Genomic DNA, 26,617 nt, shown 5'->3' with positions numbered 1-26,617 from the left:
CCAACTCGTTTAGCTCCCAGAAACGCCTCCGAGGAGATCTGGGTCCAAACATCAAATAAGTTACTATGTAAAAAATAAAGATATTTAAATTATCCAATAGACTTAAAACAGGTCGCAATTCTTCTACAACCAAACAGGGCGATGCGATACGAAATCAAAGAGACCGTTTTGCGTTCGACTCCAAACGTCAGGGAAAGAGGGACTGCTTCTCTCAGAGGAGAAAGGAGAGGAGAGAAATCGAAAAAGGTAGTGCATCACGTGTCCTCAAAGGTCTGGAAACAAGCGACACGCCGACAAATAAATAGACATAAACATACGCAATAAATAAACACGCAATCTCAGCTCACTGTTGACACTTGAGAGGTTAAATCACAAACACAAACTCGACGAGGACACCGAATATTCACCAAACCCGAGAACGCAAGGTATAAAGAGTGCAAAAAGAACGACAGAGAGAGCAGTACAGTACCAAACGGCTGGTCGCGGCACCAGCGGCCATTGCTTCTGCAGAGATTGTCCGTAAGACTGATCCGAACGCAAACGCTACAAAAAGAGTCTCTCTCCTCTCGTTCCTCCAGGTCTGTTTTTTTAGATTTGTCCGGAGAATAAACCACGAAAGGCGGCGCTAGGCTCCGCCCACCACGCACAGACAACGACCACGGGTACGATTCCTTCGCGAATTCCTACGAACTACGTTATATCAAAGCTAGCACGGAAAACGTCCTCGTCCAGCGCTCTATCGCGATAAGAGGGGTGGCGTTCAGGGGTGTTCAGGAAGGGCAAAGGTTAAATGTCGAGAGACGATCCTCTAGATCGTCGAACTGAAACCTCAATTCGTAACTAGACTCACACGGCACGAAGACGAGACACGAAAACCACAGGACAGCACACCGTCTCTTGACTAATTATCGAGTTACAAAATGGCAGAACTCACTACTCTAAAAACTAACGTCACTTCTCTCGTAATAAGTTCGTAAAGGAATCATCACAACAACGCATGCAAAGGTTTTTACGAAGAATTTTACACTGTGTTTTTTTTTTTTTTCCTTTCGATAGTAGTATTGATTATCTTATATCTAAGAGTCTGACCTTTTTTCGCCTCATGCTACATAAATTCCTCTGTGTATATGCATGATGTTTTGTTTGTGTTTTTTTTCTTTCTTATATGTGCTGGTAACCTTTACACTGCATGCAAATGATGTACAGCCACAAACATGCACGTGAGTTTTCACATTCTGTGTTTCCACGGCGCAATCGGCCATGCCAAGAGGGAACGGACTGCATTTCTGTGTATGACATCGCCAGTGACGTCACAATGGCATTACATAGAACACCGACACTATCTATTCGTTATATCCTATATAGCAGCAAAGCTTCTTCTATAGCTTGTGATTAAATTGCAAGAGTAGAGCAATAACAAGCCAGATTAATATTCTGAGGTATTGTCCTTTTTTTTTTTTGCCAGTGGAAAATGGAAAGTCTCAGTAATTAATTATTGACTCATTCCTATTCCTGCTAAGAGCACATTGGAGCGAAACATCGAGGGGGGAAATATTACTTTTTTTAAAAATCTTTTGTATACTCCGCGGCAAACGTCTCGTTTTTTCATGCCGCGCGTTTTGCTACCTTTGGTTCGAGATCCAGGGCAGGCATCAGAGATTACATCATCAAGGGTTTTCCAGAGACAATTGCGCACTTTGCCCACTAGGGGGGGATTTAGCAGCAGACGGACACACGACGGACAGAACGAATGAACAGAACGGACAGGCTGCCCCCCCCAAGCGAAAACATTCTCGTTTCTACGTTTTAAATCTCACATATAAAAATAATTTGAAAAAACTACAAAAAATCAATCTCTTTTTTTGTCTTAATCTCCTTTTTAAAAAACACGAACGTACCACAAAAACTCTGTTCCGAGCCTGAGATGTACAGGGAGGGAGGAGAAAGAAGTGGTTTGGTGAAATAAACTGAGGCTTGTAGTGTTTCTGGCTGCTACAAAAGATAAAGATATATTTATATATTTATAGTCATATATATTCTCTATATACTGTATACGGTTATGTACTCTATACTGACAGCTTGGGTTCAGGGGCCAAACGAAGCATCTTTTTTTTTCTTTTTTTTCCCCCACAGCAGACGTGTTGTTTCTGCGTCATCTTGCGTGCTCCCGGAATCCTCGTCTTTAGTTCCAGCGGAAGTGGATCTGGCGGGGACGGTCGGCTCCCTCTTTGACCAGCGGCTTGTGGAACTCGCGCCCGGCGCGGGAGTGGATGTTCGCCCAGCAGAACTCGCAGTAATACTGCAGGCAGGTGACGTTGGCGCAAAAGAACGGGGCGAACTTTCCGCCACAACGTGCTCCCTGGCATTCGTCGCACAGCTGGTCGTCCAGCACGTACGGCTTCACCTCCACCTGTGGCACATGAATAAGCAAAACATGGTTGTTTTTGGTTCATTTCCATTCTGGGAAAGTACAGCAGCTGATATAGCTACTTAAAGGATTACTTCACTTCCAGAATAAAAAATTACAGATAATGTACTCACCCCTTGCCATCCAAGATGTTCATGTCTTAAAGATTTTTTTTTTTAAGGAAAACATTTCAGGATTTCTCTCCATATAATGGACTTCAATGGTGCCCAGAGTTTGAACTTCCAAAATACAGCTTCTAAGGGCTCTAAATGATCCCAGCCGAGAAAGAAGGGTCTTATCTAGCAAAATGATCGTTTATTTTCTAAAAAACAGGGTTCCCACACCTTGGTTATCTTCAAAAGGGCTTTCCAGGTCCAATACCCTCAAATTCAAGGACTTAATGTGGGGACACATTTCAGGTGAGAGCATCGTGCTACCTTGTAAAATACACTGTTAGTTTTCTATGCAAAAAAAAAAAAAAAAAAAAATTGGGAAAAAAAAAACTTCTTGCACAAAATAAACTCAAGCAAGACCTGTATCTATGTATGTATATTTATTTCAAGTTCCCGTGGGAACCCTTAACAAAAAAAAAAGTACAATTTAAATATACTTTTTAACCTTAAGTGTTAGTCTTGTTTAGCTCTTTGTGAACAGTTTTTTTCCCGGTCATGACAGTTAGGGTGCCTCTAAAAACCCCGTCTTATTTTCTTCTCCAACTTCAAAGTCATCCTACATCGCTGTTTTACCTTTTTTTTGTAAAGGGTGTTTGATCTTCTTTGCATGTTCACTTTTTAAACACTGGGTCAGTACTTCTGCAGCGATGTAGGATGATTTTGAAGTTGGAGGAGAAAATGAGATGGGAGTTTTTAGACGTACCCTAACTGTCATGACCGTGCACAACAGAGTGCACACAGAGCTAGACGAGACGAGCTTTTGAGGTTAAAAAGTATATAAACTGTAAAAATAAAAAAATAACATTGTTTCACTAGATAAGACCCTTTTTCCTCAGCTGGGATCATTTAGAGCCCCACCGAAGCTGCATTTAAACTGCATTTTGGAAGTCAATATTTTTGGGGCACCATAGAAGTCCATTACATGGAGAGAAATTTCTGAAATCTTTTCCTCAAAAGACATAATTTCTTTATGACTGAAGAAAGAAAGACATGAACATCTTGGATGACAAGGAGGTGAGTACATTATCTGTGAATTGTTGCTCTGGAAGTGAAGTAATCCTTTAAACAGCACTATGATCAGTGTTGGGTGTAATGCATTGAATTTCATTACTTTTCCCTTGAAAAGTAAGGGATTACTTTTAATTTTTCTGTAATTTAATAAGTTACTTGTGATGTAATTACATTAAATCAGTTGCATTAAGTTCAACTGGTCAAGGGTGATGTATGATTTGGAAGTAATTAGTAATAATACGTGATGCAAGAGTCCTTTAGAATTAGTAATTTTAATTACACTGTTGCAGATATAATTAGTAGGTGTAACTGATTAATTTTTTTAGAGTAACTTACCCAACACTGACCATGACATAGATATATTGTGTGCACATGATATGGACTATAATGTGATGGATACAAAAATATGACATTTACAGCCTTGGGTTACTTAACATCACTATATCATTGAAAAGTATTAATTTAAGAAAATATTATGGTTTTACAATATCTAAAACAGATTTGTTTCTGAGTTAATGCTGTATACAATGATGCAATGCAAGAAGTGCAATTAATTGTATTGAACGTGCATTTGCCGTGTTACTCAGATCTTGTGTATAATTATATTTGCAGATATATATTATAATATTAAAACATTAAGTGCACTTTAAGTACTGTGTTACTTAACACAACATAATAAATGAACTGAAACAAATATCAGTTGCATTGTGGCTTATGCGCTTTTGTTATAATGCACATTTGATTAAATCTAGCATGTCAGTTGGGTTTTCTATGTACACAGCAAACAATAAATAAATAAACAGCACACTATGCACAATATGCATACTATACACTTGGGATGTACGTTATTGGATTTTCGTTGATATCCAATATGCAGACATTTTTCAAGTCATTTTTGGCCGAAAGCCAATGCCAATTTCCTTTTGTTTGGAAACAACACAAAAACAAAAAAATCTCTCCTGTGTGGAAATTATAAGCAAATTATTTTTAATTTTGGTTAGTTTTTAACAGTTTTTAACTTATTTAATAAAATTAAATAACCAAATTTTTTTTTAAGATTTAATGTTTTAAGATTTAACATTTGTAGATGGTCTGAAGCACAAGAGTTGTTGTAAACATCTTTTAGAGCTCATAATCTGTTTTTAAAAAAGCAACATATTACACATTAATTAATTAACCAGTATATATAAAATTATTTAATTTACAAGTTTGGTGTTTGAGATTTTTTTTCAATTCATGTAAGCTATACCTTCTAGCCTTTAAATCAAAACATACTCATGATTTTACCTACATCAATTGCTGCTTTATTTAATCCGAAACACAGTCTAAATGATATTTGTGTATATTACTTTCATTTTATTAAAAAGTAGGCAAACAGCGCCCCCTACGGAATTAAAACGCCTTACTGAACGGGCATTAGGACCCAGGGGAGGCGGCTGCTGCTGCCACTGCAGGTGTTAGACAGGTGCAAGACATATCTGCATATTTTTTCATATTGGCTGATATTACATTAAAAGCCATTATCAGCAATTCCAGTGCATCCCTACTATATATTACTGATATAGTAACAGTAGTATGGTAGTGCTATTCTGGATATTACTAGTCTCAAAGAAACACGTAAGTGCCATCCATTTACCCGTTTGTCGATGTCGCCATGCTGCAGCTGGACGAATCGGGCGCTGATGGCAGCGATGTAGCTCTGCTGATTGGAGAAGGCCACACGCCCCGCCCCCTTTGGGTACTTCAGCTCCGGGTCAGTGTCAATACCCGCATAACACACTCCACCATACAAGCGGTCCATGATCATGGCCAGCTCCACTGCAGAGAAACATAACATTAAAGTCTATACAAAAAATCTAAAATCTAAAGTTTAATATATAAAAAACACAAATTATCACATAGTTTGAAAATAATTTAAATAAATAAATAAATAAGACTACTGAATAAAATAATATATTACAAAAGACAGATTAACATTTTTTGGTTTTGTTTTGTTTTTTAATTTGTAACACATTTTCTACCGGTAAGTTTTTAATACTGTTTGAAACAGTTCGGAAAACATCAAAAGTGAAATTAATTTTAAAATCTTTGTTGCGATAACTGGCATCTCTTCACTTTGCATCCATCATATGCTGTAATTTACAACAAATACAACAACAAGCCGTGTGTTTGCCGTACCAGCTCTCAGTGGACGTGGCACTCCTCCTACAAAGATGGTCTTGCGAGGGTCCAGCGGCTGAGATCCGTCCATCACAAAATCACTATCACTCAGGTTCCATGGACGAATCTGGACCTGAAAAAACACATACAGATCCCTCATATGAAACACAGTGTACATGACAAAAGAAAAAAATACCCTTGTGGAAAAGAATAGGGGATAGACTCAACTGTACTGAATGTGCACTTGTATTGTACTTCAAATCTATAATATTAATAAAATAGATCACCATGACTTTTTTTTTTTTTTATAACTCACTCCCTAATGATGTCAAATAAAAAATGTAAGTACATTTCAAATTATTGTATTTTAAAAATCTTTTGTTGTGCTTAAAAGAAGACTTCAATAGAAATTACATTCAAGTATATTTAACTTTAGCCTATAAGCTTGTCAGTATATTCAGCAGCACACGTCAACCAGATTTCAGAGACAATAGAAGTAATTATGTTCCTACTTAAGTGGGTCAAAAAACACCCTAAAGCTTGACTACATGCATTATATGTAGTACTATAATACGTTTTACATTTCATTGCAATTAACATGCATTTAAGTCTCAAAACCATTACACTTAATTTACACTTAAGTATATTCTTTTAAAGTACCTGTAGTTATAAAAAGTACTCTTTTTAAAGTATGGTAAAGTATGCTTCTTTTTCACTGTAAAATTAAAGCATATTCAAAAGTAAATTCAAGTGTTTTCCAAAGCAACAAAACACTTCTCTAAAAACAGCCAGCATGTGTCAGACATTAGTTAAGAAACGATGCAGGAAATATTTGGTGGTGTTTATTTGCTGTTCTGGAATGGGATGTTTTGTTGTGTCATGTCTGGTTTAAATATCTTACGACTTCAGACTTGTGTGTGTGTGTGTGTACTTGTTTTTGCTACATTGTGGGGAACAAATGTCCCCACAAGGATAGTAAAACCTGAAATTTTTGACATTTGACAATTTTTGACAATTTTTGACAATGTTAAAAAATTATTAAAAATATTAAATGATGTTTATCTGAAAGTGTAACGATGCAAACATGTTTTCTGTGAGGGCTAGGGTTAGGGTTAGGGTTGGGTTAGGGGATAGACAATATCGTTTGGTCAGTATAAAATCTATAGAAGTCTATGGAAAGTCCCCACAATTCACAAAAACAAACATGTGTGTGTGTGGACTCACAGGCTTGTCTTTGATGGTGGGGCTGGACACACACAGGTAGAGTTTCCCATCTTCCTCCAGACAGGCTTCAATCAGTGCCTGAACTGAGCTCTCCTCTTGGAACAGCAGGAAGGCATAACCTAGACAACAGTCCACAACACAGTCAATCAGACTGTGAGCTCTGAGTAACATATGATTTCTGACTGAATGAAAAACAACTAAGAATCACAACAACCAGAGGCACTGGGTAACTCTCGCTAGTTCTAGATATTTACATATGCAATCATTTGTAAATATATAGAGTACAACGGGGCTAAAGGCACACCCTACGAAAAAAAATGTGCTTTTCATTGCGTCCGAAGTGTATAATTGCAGAAAAATATATATACACATTTGTACTGAACATTTCTGAAACAACAGATTTTGTATGAAAATAAATCACACAAGTCGTTCATTTGTGTATGAGGTGGCAAGGGGGGGCCTTTTACCGCACACACGGGGTAAAAAGCACACAGTATTGATACAAATAATTTAACCAAAATAATGTTTTTTTTTTCAAATAATGTCTTACTAATACTAGTAAGTAAATACTTGTTCAAAACAATTGCTTTAGCAAAGTTTGTACTATTTTCTGCTTATTTTGATAAATAAAAGAATTTTATTTTATTATTTTATTTATTTTAAACTGTGTTCAATAAATATATTGTCATTGAAAAGTTAATATAAAACACATTTTAAAATGCAGAAACAAAATAATGTTAAAATGTAAAGATTCTGAAAGCATTGAAAGAGATCCCATAATAATTTAATATAGATTTACAGTAGTAACAACAAATTATACTTTATTATATGATACGATTAATATAATGTTTTTAAATATGATGGTTTCGTTTGAAACATGGTGATTATCTCTAAGATGGACACCCAACATAATATATGATATTTACCATCTGAATCTAATGATGTCATGTCAACAAATGGAAAAGTCAGCCTTCTATTAATTATCATGTTAATATTGTGCCTTTTAGCCCCAACAGCAGGGGCGCTTTTTACCACAAATACCATACTTGTACATATTCTTTCATTATTTAAAAACTGCTGCTTTAATTTTCTTAAACAAAACTAAAAATCATTAAGAAGACACTTGTCTCAAGATATAATGAATACTTTTAGCGATTCTCTTTTGCTACTTAAATCTACAGCATTTTTAAAAACATCAAATATTAGATCAAGCAAGCACAGAATCCTTTAGCCACATTGTACCCTATAATATGTCACAGCAATGAAGACTTTACTGCTATTTTACAATGTGAAAAACAGTAAAAGTGTCTATACAGTATGTACATGTAGATTTCTATTGCTGTGTTTGCTATGAATGTGGTGATTTTTCTAGAAGCACCTTTAGGGGGGGAAGTAAGACTTGCTCTCTGCTTTGTGTGGCCAATCAACAACCAGATGACCAAAGCGCCGAAAACTGCTTGTGATTTCATCTGTGGGGAAAGATGAGACCGTGAGAGTCAGATAAAGAAAAGAGAGAGAGAGAGCAGCAGGGACTGTGGCAGATCCTTTTTCATACAGGAAACATAATGATTTTAATCTGCGTGAGCAGAAAATCAAACAATAGAGGTTCAACGCAAACCCTGTTCAATATCTACAAGGTGAAGTTCACTCCTTTTTTTTCTTTAAATTCTCTTCCGAATGATGGTAAATCAGCATCTCTCATCGGCAGCAGCCATTTTGTTTGCAGATCTGCACTCAGAGGAGGTTTTAGGTTTTGTGTGTCTCAGTGCTGTTATCAGTAACCTGCCACCAGGAGATGCCAGAAACATCTCTGTGGCTTCAGGGCAAGACTGAAACTGATGTGCAAAACATAAATGTGTACATCTGTACGACTGGGGATCAGGGCTTGATAATACAGATCCGGTACAGGCCAGCTGAGTGTGACTAGACGTGTTGAGATGTAAAGACAGCACATGTTCCTGCTTTACAAAACATCCAGACCTGGTGAATCCAATCCAATTCACTCCAGCACACTTGTCTGGAAATTTCTAGCAAGCCTGAAGACCTTGATTAGCTGGTTCAGGTGTGTTTAATTAGAATTAGAGCTAAACTCCGCAAGACAGTAGGTGCGTTTCCATTATGCTTCAAGATGCGCAATATTTAAATTGCGAATTGAAAATACACCTAATGGAAACGCGTCAATTTCACAAAAACTCCCATATATCGCTAAAAAGTTTTTACGCTCGCATGAGGTGGTTATTTCGCGAAAAGTGCAATGGAAGGCTTTTTCATACTTACATATCACATGGCACATGTAAACAGGCATGTGATCATTCTTCAATGTACTATAAACTCCAAGAAACACTTCATGCATAGCCACTCTCAAGTATAAGGGCCTTTCCCTGATATTAATGCTTAGACTATGTGCGCTGCACGCATCTGCGGCATGTAACAGCTCCGACACGGTCACTGAACTGATGTTATGCTTATACCAGCAGCGTCGCACACGTTTCTGAAGCTGCTCTCCGCACTGCTTCTGTAAAGATACACGCATATGCCTCTTTCGATTAAATAAAGCCAAAATCCGTCCAAATCCTACCAAAATCCATTGCCATGACTTATCACGAGAGGAACAAATACGGTTTAGTCGCATAACATCGGTTTATGGAAACTGTCATTTCGCAATACGTTTTTATCGACATTTATAAAATATCGCCAAAGTTTTGCGCAAATCTGTAATGGAAACGTGCCTAGTGGCCCTCTAGGAAAAGGTTTGAACACCCCTGGATGGAAACAGGTTACAATGTGATATAATACAATATTAGAGATGCACCAATTTTCTCGGCCGATTACATATTTTTTTGTAAGTGTGCCTGCCGATACCGATTATTGCCAGTCCTGCAATTTATAATATCTGTAGGTCATCCGGGTACTTTTTGTCGAATACTATGAATTCAGACATGCTACTCTTTTCACATACTGTTTGACAGCATATACAAACAAAAATATATACTTTTTTCCCAATGCCAAAAAATGTACATAATAAAAAAAATATTAAACAATCTGGACTTAATTACAAATATTCTCTATAAATGCATTTACACTGCAAAATTTCAAATGCATAAATAATTGTATAAAATTAATGTTTTAAATATTTTTTAAACATACAAATAAGAAATGTTTTAATGAGTGAGTCATTTAGTCTTTATGAATGGGTTTCTGAATCATTTAAAAAGGTGGATTCATTAACGAAACACCACTGTGTTGCTCGGAGACGTGCAGCAGTTCAGCTGTAGCTTTGTTTGGAACTACTTTCTGCAAAAAAAATGTTCAAAAAGTCTTCTCTATACAATCTAGTTCAAACACTCTCTCAAACGAACCTTCATCGATGTCAGGGGGCAGACCGCCCACAAACACTTTGCGGGAGAACCTCTCGATGCGCTCCCCGTTCTGATGGGGGTAACAGTGAGGAGACCCCAGGACCCCCGGGACCCCCTGGTTGCCATGGCCGTCATCTAGAAGACCGTCATCAATGGGGAAGAGTGAGGAACGTCCTGTTAAAAAATGAATGACAGGTGAGGATACTACTTGCTTACACTTGGTGTTAACATCCATCTGTGGTGATCTGATTAGTTCAGTGCATCTCAAATGCAACAACTATTTGAGAAAGTCTTTGCAATCTGGTGCAATGAATATATATTTTGTTAACTTGTATTTAGAGCTAGCTGTGATCAGACCACCTGAGATAGATACCAGTGTAATTCATTTATGTGTGTCAATGCATGTATGAATCACGGCTTGTGTCAGTGAACTGCGGCTCTCAGTCAGTATAAGCCTCAAAAACACAACACTCTATTATATAGATAAACTCATCAAAAGTTGTTGCTAGTGGTCACAAAGAGCAGCGCACACACATATACACCATACACAGACACAAAATAATGCCATGCTAACACAGATAGCGTAACGAACAGTGGATTTTACCTCGTCGTCTCCCATAGCTCCTGGCTGCATGTGAACAAAACAATACAGAACACTATAAAACAACTGACGGAACACTTCATGATTGTGTAAAAACAGGGAAATGTTTATTGATTAAATATTCGCTACAGCTGGTCATCATGGTCTGGATGCTGGTGTTTCCTAAGGTCACAAACATATTTTTGACACGAGCATGCAAATGTAGCTACACTAGTTAGACCATGTGACTAAAATCTTATATATGAATATCTATATATTGTAAAATAACAATTTCTTGGCAAGAAATTCTGATTCCTTGGTTGTTATGATACCCAAATTTTGGATAAAATGACATTTCACAATTCTCAATACTGATTTTGATAAGCCAACCCATGCTGGACCATCTTCAAGCAGTTATTGAAATAACTGAAAAAGTTCAATAAAACACTGCATTGTCTTCACTGTATGAATTAAACTTACATTGAATCTTATTAAAGCTACACAGTTATTCAGTCAAGATCTGTGATTGGTTTTGGTTAACAATAAGGACACAGACAGCAGCAGGTTCAGTTGTACTGACACACATCCGATTTTCTCCCAACTGTTTACAATCAAGACACTAACTGTGGTTGCTTGAATACTTGCCAGAACAAGCATTCTGACATACTTGTTGTGTATTTTACCATTTAGGTGTAACTTAATTCTACTACAAATGTGAATAATGTGATTTGTTTGAAAACAGCACAATTTGTGATTAAGTAGCATGAACCTGTAGCCCTAACCCTAATGAAATGTACAAATAAAATCTAGTGAATTCATACAAATTTACAACCAATTTGCCAAAATGTAAATTAGCCATGACCTGTCATAAGACTATGTTGAAAAGCTGCAGTAGATTGCATTTTATGACTATCACGTTAACTTTGTACAAACAGACATTAAATGGCTCAACATTTTGCATCGTTTTTCATCTAAACAATTGATGTACTGCACACCCCTACATAAACCAGCATCAAAACCACCATAAACTTATCTTTTTTCAGAAAACTGAAGGGTCAGTATAAGGTTGTGATAAAGATTACAGCTGTGATAGCTCCTATTAAAAAGAGATTTTGTTTTTGATACTGAGGGAAGAAACAAGAATTAAGTTGTTATTCCTAAAAGCACAATATTCCATAAAACCTCTTCACATGTCACTCCAAATAATCACATGATGCACTGCACACATTCTAATGGATCAACTGACCAACATTAGTGAAAGCTCTTAAAAATCATGTGAGCTATACTAACACATGTCATTCTCGCTCATGTGACCCAAACCAGCTCCACAACCAGTTTAACAGCAGATAAGACTGTCAGAGCTGTGTATGCACATGATCAGGCCTGTGTTTCTCATCATAAGCATCATAAGCCTAAGTAGACTGCAGCACAATTATCACCACAGGTCTTAAAGAACAATGCTTTTGGGAAATCCAGCCCGGAAAAGGTTGGTCCCAATCCTATTATCCCTCTTTTATCCCTACTTTTTTGCCTACACTTCACTTTCCTTTGAAATAAAGGGATATAATAAAACAAAAGTATAAAAACACAAAAAGATGGAAGAATATGCATGTGGTGGATTCCTGGCACAATGCTCAGGTGTTCAGGATGCTTGAAGACCAAGATAAATTCTGTGGTCCACCGCTTCCACAGATTTCACGAGCCTTTCGAGTTTGTTCTGTCTTACTCGCAATTGCGCTGTTCTGAAACACAAAAACCTGGCGGCACATATACTGTGTACGCCAGGGGTGTCCAGTCTTGGACCTGGATGGTCAGAGTCTCCAGCTTGTCTCATTCCGCACCTGCCTGGATGACACTAGTAATTCTGAAGACCTTGATTAGCTTATTCAGGTGGGTTTAACTGGGGATAGTGGGTCTCAAGGAGCAGGTCTGGACACCCCTGGTTAACGTGAACATTAGTGCACTGTTCTGATGCTCAAAATTATATCACATGACCCGAAGCAGAATGTAGACAAGGTAAGTATACTTTAGCTTTAGACATTGCTTTAATTATTGTTAAGGTGTTGAAAGTGTTGTCAGTGTGTTGATTGGGTGTCTTGGGTGGTTGTTGGTGGATATAGCGATTGACCACAACCGATAATTTTAATATCGGCACCGATATGTTAAATTATGGCCAGTTTAGTCTTTCTGTTTGGCTCGGGAAGCAGTCCTGGAAGCAGGATTTTTGTTTTTACAGCACTAAGAACTCACTGCTTGAATGTATACTCACAGCATTTTACATGTACGCTAGGGTTTTTGTATAGTGCACAAATGCAGCTTGATTTTTTTTCAAGTGGTTCTAAAGACACTGATTAACTGTTTTAGGTGTGTTTGACGAGGGTTGGTACTAATCTCTATAGGACACTGGTGCTACATCCAAATATGTCTAGTAGGTGGAAAACAGTATGCGAAGTTTAGCATGTCTGAATTCATAGTATTCGACAAACAGTATAGGCGGAAAGTACCCGGATGACCCACCGAAATTATAAAAGGCGTCTTCGATGGACAATTTGCTATCCAGTGAAGCCACGGGAGAGGATTTATGAATGCCAATGAAGTGTTGCAGCTGACGATGATAGACATCATCAAGGTGGATGTAATATGTCCAAATTCATTCATACTTTCCAAATTTATATTATACAGAACATACTTTTAACGGCCGCCAAGTAGGCGACGTAATTTTCGGTACGATTACTTGTACCTTTACATGGTACTGCTCCTGGAGACCCAATGTCTGGCACAGTTTATTTCCAGCCTGCTTCAACACAACTGCCTGTGATTTTTCAAGTGGTCCTAAAGACACTGATTAGCTGTTTCAGGTGTGTTTGATGAGGGTTGGAACTAAACTCTGTGGGACACTGGTGCTGCATCTAAAAATTGCCTGCTTCGATACCATGGAGTAGGTGAACAGAGTAGCATGTTCACCTTTTACCCCAAAAGTAGTACCTACTACTACTATTTTGGACAGAGCTTGGGTCTCCAGGAGTAGGGTTAAAGACCTCTGGAATAAATTAGATGAACACATATATCACTTTATATGGACCACCCTGCTCTCTAAGATACTGCCATCGGCCATCAGAAAAATCTATACTGAACTAAAACTTTGATTTAAACTTGTTGTATACTTACTACATAAAGTATACTTAAAAATATACTTGAATTTTACGTAAGTATACTTAATAAAATAAACTTGAAGTGTACTACTTTTTGGTAAGGGAATGCATTGTTGTGGAAACAAACTAGCAAGTCACGACTGTTTCCTGAACATGGCTGCATCTCCATCGTTTGAACCACATTAGTTCAACAATATAGTGCCTTTGTTAATGGTGGAGTAATAAGTTCTGCTATTTAACTAGTTACAGATCTTTAAGATGCTGCTGTACATGAACATGGCATCTAATGACTAATTTACTCTTTGTTTCCTGTCGTTTTGCTTTATTTGATGTTTGATTCATCGCTGGTTCCCTCTTATGTTTAGATTTAAATGCTTTTATATTTAAATAGAATGGAAAATATAGATTGTACTGCATGTTAGCTTGATTATTGTGCCCACGAGTATAATTTATTTAAGCCTGTACAAGAAACTATGCGTCTAGAGTTGTAGTTCAAACCACGTAAGTTTACAAATGTTCGTTTGAACTATGGTTTTGGCAAACACCGAATTGTTGAACTATGCTGGTAATGACAGAACTTGCGACCATAGTTGGCCTACAATGCTTTCGGGAAACGCACCCCTCGTCAGCCACTGGACCAGTTCAAATCCATACCCAAAACCGATAATCTAGTCTCTAGATCAGGTCAGTCCACAATGTACCAGTCCATAAAGTCCACCAGACAAAAACTTAGTTGTAATGCATCTGGTTGGGGATTTGTTAAGATCACTAACCCTAAATATGAGCAAAAGCAATAGTGATGCTTGACTACTGATTCAAGACACAAAGCAAACAAAACAAAGCCTTTTGGCTACAACAACAGTTATTTTTAGAGTATAATCTATGATGATCCAATTAACCAAAAAAGAAAGCAACAGCTGTTGCTAAAATATGTCATCACAAGGGAGCAAAGCACAATCCTGCGCAGCTTCAGAGACTGTGATCCAAAGCAAGCGTAGTGAATATCAGCCCAGCCAAACACAACGAGCAAGAGTTCAGTCATGCTGGCTAAAAATGGATGGAGCCCTGCTGGCAGATGCTCTGTCTGGATGCAGCGAGCCGATTGGTCAGACAGGATTACCTCACCATGTATCAAATGAAAATGCTAAATTGTTGAAATCCCACTGCGGAACTATTCATTTGTAACTCGGATGCAAAAACAACAGGAAAATATGTGTAACGTAACATTACGACAAATAACATTACATCAACGTCAATTAAGCGAGAACATTTGAGAGCGGCGAAACGAGCCAAACCACAGCAACATGACTAATAACTATGAAAGCTGTTAAACCAAAGAACATGCCTGAACAAAGTATTTCAGAAAGATAGATTAAAACATCAAGCTCCAGACTACACTGGTGCCTCAATTATAAAACATGTCTATAAAACACATCTTTAAAATGATTTATGGTCCAAAGATACAGCAACCTTCAATGTTCTCCAAGGTGTGGGCAGAACTTGTAAAGATTTAACAGCATTTTGGTAGCAATTAAATAACAATATAATAATAAAAAAAGTGTGGATGCTAAATGCTAACAGATGTCTAATCATGCTAAAATACACATACTGGAGTATCTACATCAATGTGAATAGCAACTTTCAGGCAGCCCGTCTTCATCAGAATGATGTAGATTTCCAAGCCTACATTGGTCTGAACAGATAGATGAAAAAAACGTTATCACACTGTCATAATTACCATTGAGCATGAGTAGGCCGTCAGCGGCTGGGTGGGGGCATCCCACACGGCCTGAACATGAGAGAGGGAGACAGAGAGAAAGCAGTATGAAACATATAGCCATATGCCAGTGTTACAAAACCTACAGAGCTCCCCATGTAGGGAGTATTTTAGGCATCTAAATCGCAGATTGCACTGCAACAAGCTCATGGAATGGACCAGCTAACAAGCTTTGCATTTTTGGTTACGTTATAATGCGTTAAACATTAACTCATGAGCTTAGCGACATGCTAACAACAAAGATTCAATGGGTTGGTTCTCTCATGCGCTTCATGTGAAGAGTGATATTTTTTCTTATATTTTGATGCTAGCATCCAAATTGGCCATTAAAGGCTTGTTCTTACCATGGACAATAACAAATTAGTTTTAAGAATCATTTAAATTCTTAGTTTACATCACAACGTTAACAACATAGAGAAATAATATCACTGGAATCACTTTTACGATGACATCAACTAATGAATGATAAAACATTGACAGCCAATCAGAATCCCTAAAGAGACAGAGCATTTAAAGTTGTAGACATAACTGCAGTGTTGGTGTTGATACTAATAGAGTTCTCGTTATAGTTATCACAAGCATCAACAAATGGGTTCAACAGGTTTTGAAAAAGAGCTGTTGTCTCTCAAAAGGAATGTTTCCAGAAATGATGAAGTAGCTTTGAAGTGTTACTAGGTCACCCTTAAGTTTGACCCCGGTCACATGACGTATGCAAACAAAGAGTGTCAAATCTGAAGCTCTGTCACATGACAACACACCAGTTAGACATGTGAGCACTTAAGAAACAGAAAAATTCACTTTGAATCTTTCGCTGTCAGGGGCTCTGTAATTTTGGGGGATGGTTAGGATGAATCCAAGGGCCTAGCCAAAGCAAGGGGCCCCGTCAGATAGAGGGAAGGGTGAACGGAAATGTTTGGTTTCCTGATGTATTCCACATAGTTGTTGTAAATTCTGCTGATTTGTCACCCAGACAATATTATCTAGGTGTCTAACACACATTAGTAGGGCCCTTTGATTTCCGCAATACAGAAAGCGCAGATGGAATCATGGAATCCAGTAATAAAAACAGAATTTACAGTTTAACGCGGAATGTCACAGAATTTGTCAAAGTTTGGATGAATTAATTTAAAAGTAGGTCATTACACTTCAATCGAATCGTAATATGGACTAACATTTGTAAATACAGCCGCAAAACGACTGTTTAAATATCACTAAAGAATCACTTCATGAGCATTTTACTGTTTTTATTTGAGTAAAACTATTTTCATATCATTTCCACACAGAACTTTAAAGGTATTCATGGCAACCCATCAAAATAAAAGTCTGGTTTAATGTGAAGACGCTGCGGCAGAAATACATTACTATTGTTCAGCAAAATGTACATACATACTACCATTACTACTGCTAATATTATTAAATTATTAAAGAATAATCATATATTTCTTCAAAATATATTTTACTTGCAATAGTAAATCCCCTTTGTTTGCCAAAAAAATAACATTTGTTTAATTTTCATTAATTAAAAGTTAAACAAAATTAATGCTTTATGCCTTCATTTGATAACAGAAAAATGCAAATACACAGAATTTCTGAGAAAAATAGACATTTCACAAGGCTGTTGTAGGAATAAATGAAACTTGTTTTTATGCATTCAATTAACTGGACATGCTAGAACACAGAATTTAGTAACAATAAAACATAAGGTGGGCAAAAATAAAACATTTCATAGGGGTCTAAACTTAATTTTTGTTAAACATTTAATAAACTGGTGTTAAATTGTTAAAGTTTCATGATTTTAAATAATTAGACGTGCTTTTTGATTAAAAAAATAATAATTTAACCATTAAAAAAGAGTCCAGAAAAATTTAAACAGAAAAAAATGGAATTCAGGAACATTAAAGGTGAAAAAGCGGAATTTGAAAAATAAATAAATAAATAAAACAGAATTTGGAGAAGGAAAAAAAATGATTTCTACATTAGGTTTTGTCTAAAAATCGTAAAAATGGCTTGTGACAGTCTTGAATATATATTATATATATATATATATATAATTTCTATCATTTCATATCATATCATTTTATATTATTATCAAATATAAAAATACATATCTAAAAATAAACATGTATCATTCTTTTGCAGTGAGGCCAGTGAAAATGTTGGCAGAGGCAGTAAAAAGTGCTTATTTTTTCGGCTTCATTTTTTCATACTAAATATATATTCTCTCTCTTTTTTTTTGTTTTATTTTGGAGTCAAATGTGGAAACCTGAACATGAGATTTATCCATAATCTAGTCTGACAGATTTTTTAGAAAACAACCAGGTACACAGAGAATCAGCTGTAATTCTTCCAAGTCGTCTTATCACACACAAACACACACACACACACCATCTGTTGTCCAATTATTAAATGCGGACGCTCCTAGAGACATTACAATGTTTCACAGAGCTCTCGTCGTCTTTCCACAGTGAATCAAACTATTGTTTCGTTTCATCTGCTTTGTGATCACGCACAACATCACAAGACAAACCAATACTGTATAGCGGTCAGATATCTCTGCCAAGTGTTTAATATTTCAACAGCATTGTGTTGTTTTGAACGCTTTAGCTAGAGTCAGCACATTCCCTGATGCTGGCAAACACTCGTGACGACCCATTAACTGAGCCATCGTTTATTAAACAGGTTTCTTAGGAGTGGTTCGCTCAGCACATCTCCCATCATCTGTTCGATTAAGCACACAACAGCATGTTTGAAAAGCTAAAGCGCAGGTATCTAGATAATAAAACACTTACATTATAATCTATTGATTTTACACTATATTTCCAGATTCCAGACTGAAAGTTGTATTGAAGTTGAATCATTTCGGTTAATATATTGTTATTTGCTTTTACTGCAATAACCTTTATTACGCTGACAGTAACCAGCATTAAATTATAGCTTTAACTGCGGCGATATTTTAGTACGACTGCATTATCAATCATGCACGATCGAGTATTAGCATAAATAAAGTTTCATGTTGACTTTAAAGGAGGGCCTGTGTAAACAGCAGAGACCCTCATTTACTCTCCTGTCCTTTATCTGTCACACACAGGGTGGCAGAGTGTGTCCTGCGCTAAATATAGCCCGTACCCACGCCCTTCCCTCCCTCTCTCTCTCTCGGTCTCTGCAGTGAGTGCCGCCCCATGTGTCTGGTCCATCTGCTCCAGCAGGACGAGCGAGAAGCTCCAGTGAGAGAGAGAGAGAGAGAGAGAGAGAGGCAGACAGAGAGTGAGTGTAGCGCAGTGCCACACCCTGATCACAGCGCCTCACGCACCTCTCTGCCCTCCTATGACACATAGACACGCCGCTCAACACAAAAACAGATCAGACTGAACGATACTTGGGTTTAAATAAAGCAAAAAGTCACAATAGACAGTGCATTAGAGTGATTTTAGCATGGAGTGGGTGTAAGATACCAAAACATATGGAGGAAGTTGAAGGGACACGGTGAAAACTAAGATGGATTTGTGGTGTCATCCAAAAGGGAAAGTCGATTCAGAGTTTTGGGAAGTAACTAGTTACATGCAATGAAATTATGTAATTTAATTACAAAATAAATGTAAATGTAATCTGTTACAGTTATTGATGAAAAAAGGGTAATTAAATTACAGTTACTTTTAAAAATGTTAACAATTACAAAGCGGGGTTGCATCTGAATATTTTCACACACATACAGATTTGATTGATTTCTTTCCAGAATTGCATTGGCACCAATTATTCGATAACTGTTTTATCTCCTATTTGGGTTTATGCAAATGCTTTATTTTTAAGATCAACTGTTTTTATTTTTTTTAAGTATATTACTTGTAGTACTTTTTGAATGTATGCTAAAGTGTACTTTTTCACAAAAGTTCAATCTTGATTAATTATTTTTAAGATAATTGGAGTAATTATATGTTGAATATGTCATAATGAGTCATAATACAGTTGAGGTCAAAAGTTTAGATACACCTTGCAGAATCTGCAAAATGTTAATTATTTTACCAAAATAGGAGGGATCATACAAAATGCATGTTACTTTTTTATTTAGTACTGACCTGAATAAGATATTTCACATAAAATATGTTTACATATAGTCCACAAGAGGAAATAATAGTTAAGTTTATAAAAATTATTGATTCTTAATACTGCTGTTGTTACCTGATTGATCCACAGCTCTTTTATTTTTTTGTTTAGTGATAGTTGTTCATAAGTCCCTTGTTTGTCCTGAACAAATCTACACAATCTGCAAAATGTTAATTATTTTACCAAAATAAGAGGGATCATACAAAATGCATGTTACTTTTTATTTAGTACTGACCTGAATAAGATATTTCACATAAAAGATGAGTCTCTTGTTTGTCCTGAACAGTTAAACTGTTCGCTGTTCTTCAGAAAAATCCTTCAGGTCCTACAAATTCTTTGGTTTTCCAACATTTGCATATTTGAACCCTTTCCAACAATGACTGTATGATCTTGTAATCCATCTTTTCACACTGAGGACAACTGAGGGAATCCAGAAGGAAAGACAATGCATTAAGAGTCGAGGGGTGAAAACTTTCGAATTTGAAGATCAGGGTAGATTTAACACATTCTGTCTTCTGGGAAACACGTAATCTTGTACATGTAAACATGTATCTTCTGCATATGAGTCCCTCAGTTGTCCTCAGTGTGAAAAGATGGATCTCAAAATCATACAGTCATTGTTGGAAAGGATTCAAATACACAAAAATGCAGAAAAACCAAAGAATTTGTAGGACCTGAAGGATTTTTCTGAAGAACAGCGAACAGTTTAACTGTTCAGGACAAACAAGAGACTCATCTTTTATGTAAAATATCTTATTCAGGTCAGTACTAAATAAAAAATAACATGCATTTTGTATGATCCCTTTTATTCTGTTCAAATAATTAACTTTTTTGCAGATTTTGCAAGGTGTGTGTAAACTTTTGACCTCAACTATTGAATATGGCGCAATAAGTAGGGGACAAAATAATCAATTGTGATTTCATACCATGGTTTCACACAGCCTCAGGTAACATATTGCTAATGTTAGATTAATTTATAAATAAAAACCTGTTACAAGATTTAAATAAAAGTGAAAGACGCAACACGTCTGTGCATGTTTATGTTAACTGAACTGTCGCAACACGTCTGTGCATGTTTATGTTAACTGAACTGTCGTGTGTCCAAAAGTGTGTGTATACTGGCTATTTTAGCCCAAATACACATTTTAGCCCTCATTTTTAGATATTAGGAAATATTTTTCTCTAGAACCAACAGTGGCCGTCACAAAGCTCAACAGAACCTTCTCAGTTATACCCTCCTTTTATTTCCATTAAGCAAAAGTAAAAAAAAAAAAAACTAAATTAGTACAAATGCTGGATTTTCTTCGACAGTGATGAAGACAGAACTTATATGAGCTATATACAGTATTAACATGAACATGAACATGTAGTCTGGCTTCAAAAGCCTTATGAAACTCTCAAGATGAGAGCACAATGAGCAGGAAATGGATCTTACCCTTAAGAGGGTCCTGCTCTGCCCTCATGATGTCAATCAGGGAGCTCTCCAACGAGTGCATGTTCAAACTGTCATACATCCTGGACCGATCCTGTGATAGACAGAGTTGAGGAACATGTCAGTACGTGCAATACAGATGTAATGTGTATGGGAATTATGGGACTGCACGCAGTGCACTAATGCAGTTCGGAGCAAACCGGCACTGTTTGTGTGGGACGCCAGTACGCAGGTCACCGCTGAATCCCTGAATACTGCGGCAGACTGAATTCACGCTCAGGATTCGGCGCCGCTGGAATGTTGTTTGTAGAGCTGTCACGAGTGGAATTAACCAGGCTGCTTTGTGTTAGGTTTAGTGTATTTTGGACCGAAAGCTCAGCCAAACTAGTCTCACCATGTGGCTGTTTTTAGGCAGGACGAAACCAGCGTATATGTGGGAGATTTGTGTTGCTTGTTTTTGTTATTCAGCTGCATGACCAGAATATCCCTCTTCCCTTCTGTAAAGTGGCATCCCGTCTCCCGGTCACAACACCTGCCTAACAACATGCCACAGATATCTGTGCCATTACCGCAATGAGACCAAGAAGGAATGTGAACATAAACAGAGCTCTCTGCCACCCGGCGGACCTCACAGACCTGTGTGTGCACATCACAGGAAACGCACGCTCGCACATACAGTACAAGAACAAGAACAAGAACATAAGCCACAGGTTAAACACAGGAGACCGTCATTATGAACAGCCTTGTGAAAAACAAATGGACTTAGTATTGAATGTGCACTTGTAGTGTACTTTCTAGTGTACTTACAGGTAATATTAATAAAATAAAAGACCGCTTAAGTGCATTTAACGAAAAAAGTGTACTTTAAAAGTGCACTTACAGTAAAACAATATCAAATTAAATGTTTTAAAGTACTTTTTAAAAACTATTTAATTGTAATACACTCATGTGTGTTGACTAACATACTAAAGCAATTGTAAAGTACTACTAAAGTATTATAATTTTAACTATACTTTGTTATTCAGTATAACATTTAAAGCTAATAGGCCTACATATAAATGTACATTTAAACTAACTTCATCACAGAAAATATATATTTGGCTAAGCGTCCAAAAACATTAAATTTAGTTTACACTTAAATATATTAAAGTATAATATTTCCATAATAAATACTTTAAAAAATCTACTTATTGTGTTTTTAAAATATGGCATTTTTAGATTTACAGACACTAAAATCACTATTTAAGGTCTTGCAGCGTACATTAGTCTACAAAATGTATTTATTCGCCTTCAGCAACATGTAACAACCTTCCTTTCTTCTTTTCTTTACAGTACAATGTAATCAAGATCATGTGGGATGGGAAAAATTATATTAACAACTAACATCATATCTCTACACCCTGTTCTCCAATCAAATCCTGAGCGATAAAATCAAGTTCTGTGCCTCATTATTTACCTATACAATACAGAGTTACATGCTTTGCAAACACAGCTGTCTTTAATATAGTTGATGATACTATGATAGTCAGAATGGTGTACATTTCTGTTCTTTATAACCTCTAGTTTGTAGTTTATGTAGATTATGGTGCAGTATGAAGTGTTTTATTATGTGATCCATCATTTAGAATCTCCAGGAAACACATAGACACACATTAACCAACAGCAGCTGCTCTAATCATACCAGATTACAGCTGCCCATCACTTCCCATCATCACCCACTACAGTCCAACTTTACATGTATTCTAATGGAAAACATATATATATATATATATATAAAACACTCTTGTGTTGAGACCAACCACGCATGAAAACACCTTGTTAAAATGATTCATTCTGAAGACGTGCACTTTGGTGTTTGGTGAGAAAATGGATGTGTTATATGTTCTAAATGCCATACTGCCATATTATTCCAAAAAATGTAATATGAATATCAAAACTATCGAAATTACATTAAAAACGCACAGAGAACCTTTAATATCCATGGAATCTTTCTATTGCACTAAAGATTCTTTATATTGGAAAAACAGTTTTTTAAAAATGGTTCTTTGATGGCATTGCTACAAAAACCCCCTTTTGGGACCTTTTTAGTTCACCCAAAAATGAAAATACTGTCATTAATTACTCTCCCTCATGTTGTTCCAAATCCGTAAGGATTTTTTGTGTGCAAAGAAAACAAAAATAATGACTTCAACAATTCAGGTTTTATGGGTTTGGAATGACATGAGGGTGAGTAATTAATAACAGAATTTACATTTTTGGATGAACTATCCCTTAAAGACATGATGCTAGTCACTAGTCACTAGTCAATTTAAAAGAGTCATGAACTGAGAAACCAAAATTCCCTTGATATTTTAACAAATAAGATAGGGCTGCACAATCATTTTGAAATCTGTATTTACATTAGATTTTCTAAGTGACAATTTGTTCGCAAATAAGACTCAGATCGCACAGTAAATTTGCTCAAAGATCGTTAATACACACTGACTGCCATGCCGTTTTCAACAACATAATTCCAATTTATGTATATTTTCTCCACTGCACATTTATTCCTTAAACAATGGATCTATTAGTGAAAGTTTGATCATGGCAGATTTGGTTACACAAGCAGCACAAATGGCTTGTGAAAAAAACACACATTGTGACACCTTCATGTAGGCAGAATATCACTGTAGAGAGATAGCGATCTTAAAGTGTCACAAACTCCATCACACGTTTTCATATCATCAGCGCTTGTCCCACCATCAGTCAGCGTGTGCACAGGGTTGCCAGACTGCACAGATTAAGTAAAACACCGGCCATAAAGTGTATCCTTAAACGAGAAAAGCTCTGTTTTGGGGACTTAAAGGAGAAGTCCACTTCCAAAACAAAGATTCACAGATAATGTACTCACCCCCTTGTCATCCAAGATGTTCATGTCTTTCTTTCTTCAGTCGTAAAGAAATTATGTTTTTTGAGGAGAACATTTCAGCATTTTTCTCCGTATAATGGACTGATATGGTGACCTAAGTTTGAACTTCCAAAAGACAGTTTAAATGCGGCTTCAAATGATCCCAAATCGAACGATCGGTTATTTTCTTTTTTTTTTTTAATACAATTTAAATACTTTTTAATCTCAAACGCTCGTCTTGCTTTTTTCTCCCTGAACTCTGTGTATTCTGGCTCAGGACAGTTAGGGTATGTCGAAAAACTCCAATCGTATTTTCTCCCTCAACTTCAAAAATCATTTCAAAATCATCCGAAAAGTACCGACACAGTCTTTGCAAAGTGAACATGCAAAGAAGATCAAACACCCGTAACAAAAAAAACACATTTGTGATCGTTTGAAGCCGCATTTAAGCTGCATTTTGGACGTTCGAACTCGGAGCACCATATCAGTCCATTATATGGAGAAAAATGCTGAAATGTTTTCCTCAAAAAACATAATTTCTTTACGACTGAAGAAACAAAGACATGAACATCTTGGATGACAAGGAGGTGAGTACATTATCTGTAAATTGTTGTTCTGGAAGTGCTAACAAGTTCTAACAAGTCTCCTTTAAATCTCTTCACATCTGGTAACCACAAGTACGCACGCTAGCGAAGACTTGTTAGCAATGCAAGATAACGCAAATGCCAAATTAAAAACACATTCTCAGGATAAACAAAGAGCCAGCCAATATCGTGACAATTATTTTTAATTAATCGAGAAAGGTGGATATCGTTATCAAGATTAAAATACGATTAATTGTGCAGCTTTTAAAAAAGAGGTCACTGCACTATAAAAACATCCTGTAAGTTTCAGAACTCAAAACTTTGTTGTTAGTCTAAAAACAGCTTATATTAAAGGTAGTCTGCCAAAACGACAGCTTCTGGAATGTTCTACTCTATGATGTAATAGGTAGATAAGCGTCACCTCCGCTAACACCGCTGCCCGTTTAGCCCCGCCCACCGATTTGTGCATAATGTTTACCAGAGACGAACACGCAGGTCTATGCAGAAACCAATCGATAAAGATGGTTTTTGCATTGCCTTCCTCTGGATCCCAACGTTAGGGAAGAGGGGATGAACTTTATTTTTAATGAAGTTCCAGACTTCATTTTACTGTGGATTTGTTTACCGATAGCGTCAATGACGCAGCGCTCTTTTCTTTATCTCAGGAAACTAAGGTTACATAATTAACCGGAGCAACACAATTCAGCGTGGGGTTTTCAAAAATACTGAAACTAAAAGTCGACACTGTGCTGCTAATATCAGATACGACAGTGATCGTTTGATATGTACTGAGTTATTTATGTGTTTTTCAAAACTAAATCACAACAGCGTCCATCTGAGAAATGAATGTATGCTGTTAGCCAATCATAGCAGTGGGTGTTTACTTCTGAGTCTGCAGTCCGCGACGCCTATTCAAACAGAGTGCTCTGCTGCTTTTTTGATGTAAAAATCTTGATAACATTCAGGCAGTTCATGACCCCTTTAACATGACCATGATTTAATGACATTAAAATAAGGGAATGAGTTAATACAATGTGGCCAGGATTTAACATGGATATGAATTAATTAGTCTTTGAACTTCTGTTTTTGCAGTAGATCTATAGCATCACTGTTGAAGAATAGCTAGCTAGTGAAGTGGATTTACTTATTGCAGAGTTATCCAAAGTTATCATGAGCATCGTAATCTTCGAAACAAAACGAAGACAGAAGGCAGTGAGCGCAGCGCTGAAAAGGGGCAGAGCTACATAAGGTCTATAGGTTAGGCTGTAGTTTAATATGTGCTACAGCTAGCTTTGCTGAAAGATAAAGGTGTACTTATGATGGACACGGTTTGAAAAGCACGCGGGGAGCAAGTGTTGACCGCGTCACACGCAGCTGCTTCCAAAAGGCCCTGTCACGGCCATCTGCCTCCCACAGGTAGAGCAGCTTTTAAAAAGCAAGCGCTTATATCATCCCTGTGCCGCTTTCAGCATCCAGTCCTATTCACGGGCCCTCAGAGCAGAGCTTACAGACAGCGCGAGGCTGCGAGATGCTAAATATAGTTTTAGCAACATTGCCAGAAATAGTGTCTGAAAAGCAGCTCAGTTCTCCAGCGAAGAACACGAGGCCTGAAGACTCATGATCCGAGAGTTTGGGGTTTATGCTATTATTCAATACCAAATTTGAAATGTTTATGAAAAATATTTATATAACCACCTCTCTATAAGCTCTTTTTCCCTTTCTCCTGCCTCCATTTTGAAGAGTTTTTCATTAACCAGTGTTGTCCCTTAT

General features: G+C 36.9%; 2 protein-coding genes across 3 annotated transcripts in view; one reads left to right on the top strand and one right to left on the bottom strand.

Annotated features, from left to right (window-relative positions):
* Nucleotides 1-26,617, top strand: part of snai1b (snail family zinc finger 1b) — a 478,512-nt gene that overhangs the window by 372,194 nt on the left and 79,701 nt on the right. The gene's annotated exons all lie outside the window — the stretch shown is intronic.
* The window catches only part of cpeb2 (cytoplasmic polyadenylation element binding protein 2), a 36,712-nt gene continuing 11,537 nt past the window's right edge, over nt 1,443-26,617 (bottom strand). Inside the window, exons 3-11 of one of the 2 annotated variants that reach the window (XM_051096300.1) lie at nt 21,380-21,470; nt 15,805-15,855; nt 10,939-10,962; nt 10,335-10,508; nt 8,360-8,444; nt 6,976-7,099; nt 5,770-5,884; nt 5,228-5,409; nt 1,443-2,410 (exon numbers count right to left, since the gene is read on the bottom strand). In XM_051096300.1, coding sequence (XP_050952257.1) covers nt 2,183-2,410; nt 5,228-5,409; nt 5,770-5,884; nt 6,976-7,099; nt 8,360-8,444; nt 10,335-10,508; nt 10,939-10,962; nt 15,805-15,855; nt 21,380-21,470 — 1,074 coding nt within the window. In that variant the 3' untranslated portion in view covers nt 1,443-2,182. The remainder of the gene's footprint in view (nt 2,411-5,227; nt 5,410-5,769; nt 5,885-6,975; nt 7,100-8,359; nt 8,445-10,334; nt 10,509-10,938; nt 10,963-15,804; nt 15,856-21,379; nt 21,471-26,617) is intronic. The other variant, XM_051096301.1, reaches the window with a different exon arrangement.

The sequence above is a fragment of the Labeo rohita genome, chromosome 23, assembly GCF_022985175.1.
Source record: "Labeo rohita strain BAU-BD-2019 chromosome 23, IGBB_LRoh.1.0, whole genome shotgun sequence".
NCBI classification, from domain to species: Eukaryota; Metazoa; Chordata; class Actinopteri; order Cypriniformes; family Cyprinidae; genus Labeo; species Labeo rohita.
This window is presented reverse-complemented; position numbering and strand designations above follow the sequence as displayed.